The following is an 8,852-nucleotide window of genomic DNA, read 5'->3' as shown; positions in this document are numbered from 1 at the left end:
GTGCAACCTGCCCATGTTTGTAGTGGCCCTGTAGACCAGATGTCACTAAAACTTAGTACAAAAGCATTAAGGAAGTCCTTGATGAAGTGGCATTATAGCTGGCATATAAAGACTCTGTGGTATCTCTCCAGGTGAAGAGACACAAAGGGACCATTCTAGGAAGGGAACAGCATATGTGAAGGACATTGATGGACCACAGTAGAGCACATTTGTGGAGCTGAAGGGAAGCAAAGGTACCTGAGCCTGGTGGCCAACAAAAGTATGAAATAAAATTAAATGTCAGTCAAGACACTCTGGACCCTAACAAATATGTTTACGATTTTGGATTGTAGCGTAAGGGTAATAGCAAGGCATTGAAGAATCTTTGGCAAGAGGTTAGTAGGCTCAGATCTGGGATTTTTGAGACATTATTTATCTTTAATTTGTAGAATATATTGGAGGGGCAAGAATAGGTGTGAGGAATTCCATATTGTATCAGCATCATGCACTGTTAAAACAGTCAACACTTGGTTCTGTCCAAAACATTCATAGAGACATTAGGTCTACACCAAAAGATCTTTGAAATTTGATCCTATCAAAGACCTACATCAGTATATATGCTCCATGTCAAATGGTTCTTGATATTGGGTCAAAGTGTCCATGCTTAGAAAACATCCCTGAGTTCAAATAGCCCATAGGTTTATTTATAGTTTGGGTTTATAGGATTAATACATACAAAATACTATTATATTTTTGTATGTTTTATTGATCCGATGTGCTCTGGTTATATAGCCAATAATAACCTTTATCACCTTGGTAGCCTAACTGGTAATGACACATGAGATTAGGTAGATGACCAAATGTCTTGGTGGACATTTTGAACAGGACCTAATATCAAGAACCAAATATTAAGGACCTTTTGGTGTGGTCTACATGTCTCAGTGAAACTTTTGACAGGACCAAATGTCCTGCAAGGGCACTGTTATAACAAAAAGGCATCTTAGTGTGCCACGCTAGTGAGCAAGAACTTATCATGAAGAAAAGGCATGGAAGCACACATTCAAAGGCATTGAAGCCTGACACCTAGTTGTGTGTTTGCAGTGTCACCAGCAGGCACCCATGGTGCTAAGGTGAAAATCAGGTGGGGAATGGAGGGACATGGAAGTGGAGAGTCACAAAAGTTGAGTGTTGCACAGACTGAGAGTATGTGTGCTAAGGCTGTGGGTGGATTGCTTAGTGGAAGTGGTACTTCATGGATTTGAAGAGGGAGTTTTTGGAGAGAGAAGAGTGGTAAAGCTGTTATAATGTTCTCGGTGAGAGATGATTCAACCCAAAAGCAAGACAATTGCTAAGGAAATAGTGAGGAGAAGATAGTTTTGAGAATCATTTAGAAAATTAAATTGGGAAGACTAGTGGTTTGAATGTATACAGAAGTTAAGGAGAGGGAAGAACCCAGAATTACGGTAGGCTTATGCTTGAGTGACCAACTGAATGACAGTGCCATTCACTGAAACAGGAAATCTAGGAGAAATCACAAGCTTGGGTGAGGGGGTGACGAAACTTAATGAGCTCAGGTTTTTTGAAGCTATATTTGAGGCACTGGTGGAGCATTTGTTTGTGTACATGGTGCAGAACTATTTAATGCTGGGGAGATTCAGTGTTGAAGAGATAAAGGGCAGTTAGCACCATCATGAAAAGGAATATGGGTGCCAAAGTGAGAATGGCAAGAAAATCAACTTAATGAGAAAATGCTGCAGAAACATTACCATTTAATAGGGATCTTTCTAAATACACCCTCCTGTATCTATTGATTTTGGAAAAGACTGTTTCTGCATTTCTTCCCTTATGTGTTGAATCATTCTGTTCAATCAGCATATTGCTAGAGCCAGAAACACTTGTGTTTGAGCCCAGCTTTAATATTGCCAGCTGTGTGAACCACCTGAATAGGAAAAAAGAAAGAAAGAAAGAAAAACCCAGCCTAACCAATATGGTAAATGAGTGCAAAGGAATGATAGACATTACAAACACTCTTTCAAAAATGTGTAGCACAGACCAATTGTATCTTTGATGCATGAAATCACAAATAGCCAAATAGATCACAGATATATAGAAAGATAAATGGATAGTTCTGCCCTTCCCAACTATTGTTCTTAACATATTATTTTTACTGACTTGAGACCTCTCAAATTTTGTGAACTTCAAACTTTCCACTAGCAGAAAGTGAACTCTCAAACATCTGAAAGTCTTCTGCTATCTTCCTAACAGAGACAGAGAGAGAGAGAGAAAGAGAGAGAGAAAGAGAGAGAGAGCGCGCTCGCACTCCAAGACACATGGAGATATCAGCTGGTCCAGTGTTTTGTGAAAGCAGATGATATCTTCTAATAAAATTTGCAATCAGTGTTAAAAGAAATATGAGATTTGATACTACTTATCAAAACTTTGAAGGTGTCCAGAGTTGAAGGGAGATTGCTGGGCAAAGGGGAGGTTTTCTGTTCTTCATATCACACTGGCTCAAGAGACCTGAGCATTTCCAAGCTGCGTAAAACTTGTGGCTAAAATTTCTCTTTGGGAGTAACAGTGTCTTGAAAGAGATAGGAGTACTCTTCTGCTGTCAGCTGATGGATGGAATAACTGTATCCATCTTAATGGTGTCCCATTGTGGACATGGATATGAGCTGTGGGAAGCAGTGGGGAACATATTTGTCTCAAGAAGTCAGTCCTAGACAGGAATCCACTCAGGAAAATAGGGTGCCTTGGTCTTCTGGAAACCTGCCTGCAAAACCTGATTAGGAAAGGGGACCCTCCCCACTCTCCTTCTGGATACCCTCCTGAGTCCTGGCTTCCCTCCTCCAAACTACCCTTGCTATGCTACCTTTGCCATTGTCTCATGGGTTCCTTTGCTTGAGGGCCTCTTTCAACTAGCAGAATCAGACAGCGATACCCGGACAGGCAGAGTTATCCACAGAAATGATGATATCTGAATTTCTCTATGGGGGTTCAGTTTCTCAGAGGTATCATAGAGAAGGCTTATAATCAAGAATGGGTGACGGGTTCAGGGATTACTGTAATAGAGACATTATCACCTACATGGATCAACACTGAGGCCTGAGTAAAGAGAGTGTTTTGTTCTTCTGCAGGCAGTACAGGTAATAACTGCAAGGTTCATTCAGTCTGTACATCAGTTAGAGGATACTGAAGGGAATGGAAATATTCTATTTATGCATATTAAATCATTAATATTTTATGGTCTGTCGTATTCTAATCAGATCATTTTGCAATTGTATTCGGATGGGTCATTCAAATAAACAAAACTACGATTTTTCTGCTCACCTGAAAAAGGATGTGTGCTGAGAACTATACCTACAATAAGTTCTAGGCATATTAAGAATAATTTAGATGCATACTTGCACTAAACAGGCACATGCTTCCTTACTATTAAATCTAAACGACTCAGCGGCTCTCGGTATTTGAACTAGAACGGTGGAAAGACTGCCAAACCATCTAAAAGAGGCTGTTGTGAGGGTCTGAGAACTTCACACGAAGGGGGAGCCCGAGAGGCGAGTTTGGGGCGCGCGGCTGAACCTTCAAGCCCCCCCCAAAGGTTGTGAGCGGCCAGGGTGGGGCGAGCGCGCCACCCCGAGCTCCCAGCCGGCAAGTAGGGTGAGCCCAACGCGTTCTCGCTGCGTCCCGCCTGGCTGAGCACCGCCACTGGGAGCCGCGCGCTGAGCCGGGGGAACTGCGCTTGGCTGAAAAGGTGCCCTGGGGCAGGTCACCGGCGGTGGTCTGAGCGCCCGCGCGAGGCTGCGGGTGCGCAGCAACGCAGAGAGCTGAGGAGGACCCAGGAACGCTCGGTTCAGCTCCGGCCAGGGCGTCCTCTGGACTACGCTGCGCCTGTCCGAGAGCCAGAGGTGAGCTTTGGGCTTTGGAGGCGCAGTCCTTGGGAGCTGAGACACGGCGTTTGAGGTCTTGTCCCTAGGGACTCCCGGCGGCATTCTGAGGACCTTTTCACCAGGGGACTACGCCTAGGAAAGGAAGGGTGCATCTCAGGAGCTAGAGAAAAAGATCAAGAGCTCTCCGTTCCTCCTGGCACCCAGCCTCGCGCGTGTTACCTAGGATGGCAGCTGGACATCCTTCTGCTCGTCCCGCCCCGGGATCGTGCAGACGGGGTGGGCATCAGTGGGCCGTACGTCCCCAGCACCGCTGACCGCGCGCTAACCTGGGCGCGGCAAAGTTTGCCTCTCCACCTCCAGCCCTTTCTCTCTTCCACAGCCCCGCAGGTGCAGCCTTTCCTCACTCTCCGCCAGCGGCCGCCCAACCATGGACACCCCAGTTCAGATCTTCCGAGGGAATCTGGGCCCCACTTGCTCCCCGAGCACTTGCCTGCTTCCCAACAGCAGCAGCTGGGACCCAGGCTGGGCCGAGCCGGACAGCAACAGTAGTGCGGGCTCTGAGGACGCGCCACTAGAAACCTCGCACATCTCCCCCGCCATCCCGGTCATCATCACGGCAGTCTACTCGTTGGTGTTCGTCGTGGGCTTGGTGGGAAACTCCCTGGTCATGTTCGTGATCATTCGGTGAGCGCAGGGTCCCGGCATGCAGTGGAAGGAGCCAGGAGAGGGGTCAGGGATAGCTACCGAAACCCGCGGTGGGGCGCCAGCCGGGTGGTGGGGCCTCTATTCCGCCTGTGCAGGGCTCCAGAGATTCTCAGAAGGTGGCCTTTTAGACGTGAATGATTTCCTAGGACAGTTTTTCTTGGGGGATTGTCAGGTTCACACAGGGTAAATCCCAGCGGCCAGAGGTTCTTGAGGATGTAGGAATTACCCCATTCCTCCAATACCTCCTGAAAACTCTGTGCAGGGTAAGTATTAGGGTGTGGAGCGAGGCCAAAGTCTGCTGGAGAGAAAGCTAGTCAATTTGCTTGGCCTTTTGCTTGGTTGTCTGTGCCAGAGAACTGTTTTGTTCTTTGAAAATATGTTTTAAGATAAAATTCTGACCCATAGATGCTCTGTGATTTATCAGATTAGTATTATGTTTTATGAAGCAACTGCCAGTTTACTATTTAAGGTTGTTGGTATCCGTATATGAACATTTTTAGTACTGAAATTGCATTGTGTTTTATTTCCCACCATGAGAAATCGAAGTTTTTATGTTATTGTTCTTTCATGGAATTATGTTGAATTCAACTTCCAATAATAAATATCCAGTTATCCACATAATGCTAATTTTCTGGTAAGCAGAGTGATTCTTATTTTGGCCTTTTTCAACAAAGAAAAAGAAAAGAAAAAACCACCCCAACTTTGGTCTGGCTGCCCTTTGAGATGTATTTCACTTTCTAGGAGACATAATACTCTGGAGATGCACCTGGAAGAGTGAATTAGACACTTACATTCAGTTGAGAAGTTCCTGTGAAATAAAGTGGGCAAGTCACTCAATTTAGGGATATTGAAAAAATGAGGGGTTAATTTCTTTTCTTTTATTTTGACTTTAGTTTTGAAACAGCCTTTTAATTTTTATTATGAACTTTAAATTCGTAAAAGCTATTTATGAAGGTGCCATAATAGCTTTAAAAATCTATTATGAACTTATTTTATTATGAATATCCACAGTAGCAGGAGTCTGATTCTATTGGGAAATCATTGTCATACAAATGTCTTTTATCTTTTTCTTTTTGGATTGGGAATGTCAGGTTTTTTATCCTTATCCATGCTCCAGAACTAAAAACCATCATTTAATGCTCCACATACATTATAAAGCTCATTTTACCTACAATTGCTATCTTTATCTTGGTACCCTTGGTTTCCATAATAGCTTAACAGGAATTCTATCAGTGATGAGTAATGGCTATAGGAGAGGGAGATATTTTAAAAGCAAATTGTTTTTCCAAGTCATTAGTAATTTCAGTGCTGAAACTAAAAGAAAAAAGACAGCTGTATTCTATAATTCAAATTTTAAGAGATCTATGGTACAGAAGCTATTGTTTTGTGATAAAATGTTGTTACACTGTTACATAAAGAGAGGACGCTAAGAAAAACCTGTCTATTCTTGCTCCTATTATATTTAAGTGCTTGAGTAAAACAGATACAGCTTATTGTCATTGGAATGAGCACCTGATGTTTTTGCTTGAGAAGAGTTCCTTAGCTGCTCTCAGTTTTTTTATATGGCCCTGCAAACTGGGATTAAGGATAATGAAAAATCCTAAAATATGTGTAAAGACAATGGAGAACATTAGACATGTCAGAAAGAAAAAGAATCATTGGACTTGATATATATACATATATATAATGTGTATAATATCTCATATATAATGTATATAATATTCAGAACTACATTTGTTAGAAGGGGATAATCTCAGCTAAAAATACAAAAGTGAGTTCATATAACAACATCATTGATCCTCCCACCTCATTCTCAACTACTTGGAGATTAAATTTGATAATAAGTAAAACATGAAGAGTTGTACTAGCATCCTGAAATGCTAACCTATTAAAATGATAGTTCTCTTAAACCTGTAGCTAAAAGGATTTCAGAGTATTTAGAATTTGTTCAGACTGATATATAGTCAAAGAATTGAAAAATAAAACTTCAGAGGACAAGTTGGGTGACTTGGGTTTAATTGGGTTGGGTGAAGAAAGGACTGAAGATTGGAGAAGGCAGCACCAAGAGGGCTCTGGGATGCTCATCAGAAAGAACCGAGAGCAGAGCACAAGCGTGGATTCCAATGCAACTTTTATAACTGATGTTGAGGGCTGAGCAAGATTACCTGAAAAGATGGAGCTCACTTTTGAGAAGAACACTACTTTAATATACATGCAAAAGGGTCCTGGTGTAGTTCGGTCATCTTAGTGTAGCAACTTATTCTGGAGATGGAATTTAGATGCTCAGATGGCAGGGCAGGTGCCAGTCCAGTATGGCCAGCTCAGACCTGGGGAGAAAGTTAGGGCTGTTGGAAAAGCATTGACTGTTTTTTGACCTGTGTTACAAATTAAAGTTTCAATTGTTTTCATCATTTAATATGTAGCATCTGCCTCAGTTCCCTAATACTAGGGCACATTAAACCCTTTCACTGTGAAAACCTTAACATTTGTGGATTCCAGTCTCCTCTCCCTCCAGGCTTTAGGGTTTGTGGCCCTGGAATAGGAAGTTCTTCCTCAGCCTTTGATTGACATTCTTGGGTCCCACCTATGTGCCTATGGGTGTGACACTCAGGATCCAAACTTCATGCTTTCTTCACCCCCACCCCTGACTAAACCCTGGAACTTGCCAGGCAGCCCCACCTCCAACATCTTAAACATCTATTGTCCCACTCTTCTTACAACTTCCCACACAGACAGCTGTCTCTACCCTTTGCAAAATATAATTAAAATTTAATGAACACTTAATATATGCCAGGCTGGTAAAGTTGCCTATTTCATGTGAATTATTTTAATTTTCCAGCCAGAGGTATGTTACTATGACCATCTAGCAGATGATTTAATGAAGGCAAAGAAAGATTAAATAACTTAGGGTCACATCTTTCTAACTTGTGGGACTAGAATGATCCTAGCAGCCTGACCCCAGATCCTGTGCTTTGATCCATTCTGCTATTCATTTTCCACTATATCACTTCTGCAGACATTGGCATACTCCTTACCTGGCAGTCCTTCATTTTCTCCCAGACTGCTGTATTTCATCTTTTCTTACCTAGTCTATACCCCAGGAGCAATAACTTTGGCCTCTCTGGATAGTATACTCAACTACCTTGCCTTCTTGCTCTTTCATCACTGCCTTCCACCAAACCTTAATCCTGGATCAAGCCAGTAACCCATCTTCCTTGTTCCTATACCCAGCTAACTGAATGCTGCCAAATAAAATTAATTTTATGTTTATCAGGGCAATACTTCTGCCTTCAAGTGTATCTGACCTTAATTCTGCCTAGTTTTCCTGTCTCTATCCTATTTTCCAGAAGGAACCAATTCTTTTTACCATTTCCCATTACAAAAATTAATTGATACTAATTCCCAAGCCCTGTATCTGACCATACTCCCCTCATGGTCAGCAAGCATTCACTGTGATACCAGCATCCAGCTGCTAGGAACACTCCTCTTACCTATGGGCATCAGCAGCCATCCTCCCCTTACCACCTTTCATTTTGGTCAAAGGCAAATTCCCGCTCCTGTGTTTGAACCTCATTGCCTCCTGCTTTCCTGGCATCTTTGCCATATCAGTTATCTTCTTTCTACTCTATCCATAATCTCTCCCTTTCCACTACTTTTGTCCCTTAAGCACTTGGATATACTCAAGTATCTCTCATCTTAGAAATAATCAATACCCATGAACATTTCTTTTTTTTTTAGTTTCCTTAGCTCTTGTCTACCATAGGTACACTTCTTGGAGGAATCATCCCTCCTCTTCATTTGTTAGTCTCCACCTATTCTTTAGCTCAGTGCACTTAGTTTCTCTCCCTGACACTTATTCACCGAAGTGCTAGCACTCATGTGTCAGATGTTCACATTAGGCTGTCCGGCACTTGACTTCTATGGAGATTTAACATAGTAGACCAATCTTACATTCCTCACTTTCTCTGACAGCATCCTGTCCTTGACTTCTGTCCACATCCTTTGGGTTTCTTTTCAGTCTCCATCACAGACTTCATTTCCTCTGGTGTTTCTTTTTTCTTTTAAGTGTCAGAATGCTGTTTTTTTTAAAAAAAAAGATTTTATTTATTTATTTTAGAGAGGGAAGGGAGGGATAAAGAAAGAGAGAGAGAAACTTTAATGTGCAGTTGCTGGGGGCCGTGGCCTGCAACCCAGGCATGTGCCTTGACTGGGAATTGAACCTGCGACATTTTGGTTCGCAGCCCGCGCTCAATCCACTGAGCTATGCCAGCCAGCCTC

The 8,852-nt window shown here is 42.6% G+C and overlaps 1 protein-coding gene across 1 annotated transcript in view; it reads left to right on the top strand.

Annotated features, from left to right (window-relative positions):
* Positions 1 to 3,760: 3,760 nt before the first annotated feature.
* The window catches only part of OPRK1 (opioid receptor kappa 1), a 28,271-nt gene continuing 23,179 nt past the window's right edge, over positions 3,761 to 8,852 (top strand). Inside the window, exons 1-2 of the mRNA XM_045849476.1 lie at positions 3,761 to 3,887; positions 4,249 to 4,553. Of these exons, the coding sequence (XP_045705432.1) occupies positions 4,297 to 4,553 (257 nt within the window). The 5' untranslated portion in view covers positions 3,761 to 3,887; positions 4,249 to 4,296. The remainder of the gene's footprint in view (positions 3,888 to 4,248; positions 4,554 to 8,852) is intronic.

Source organism: Phyllostomus hastatus, unplaced genomic scaffold (genome assembly GCF_019186645.2).
Source record: "Phyllostomus hastatus isolate PE091 unplaced genomic scaffold, TTU_PhHast_1.1 phas_contig_65, whole genome shotgun sequence".
In the NCBI taxonomy this organism is placed as follows: domain Eukaryota; kingdom Metazoa; phylum Chordata; class Mammalia; order Chiroptera; family Phyllostomidae; genus Phyllostomus; species Phyllostomus hastatus.
Note: the sequence above shows the minus strand (reverse complement) of the source record. Positions and strands in the feature narration are given on the sequence as shown.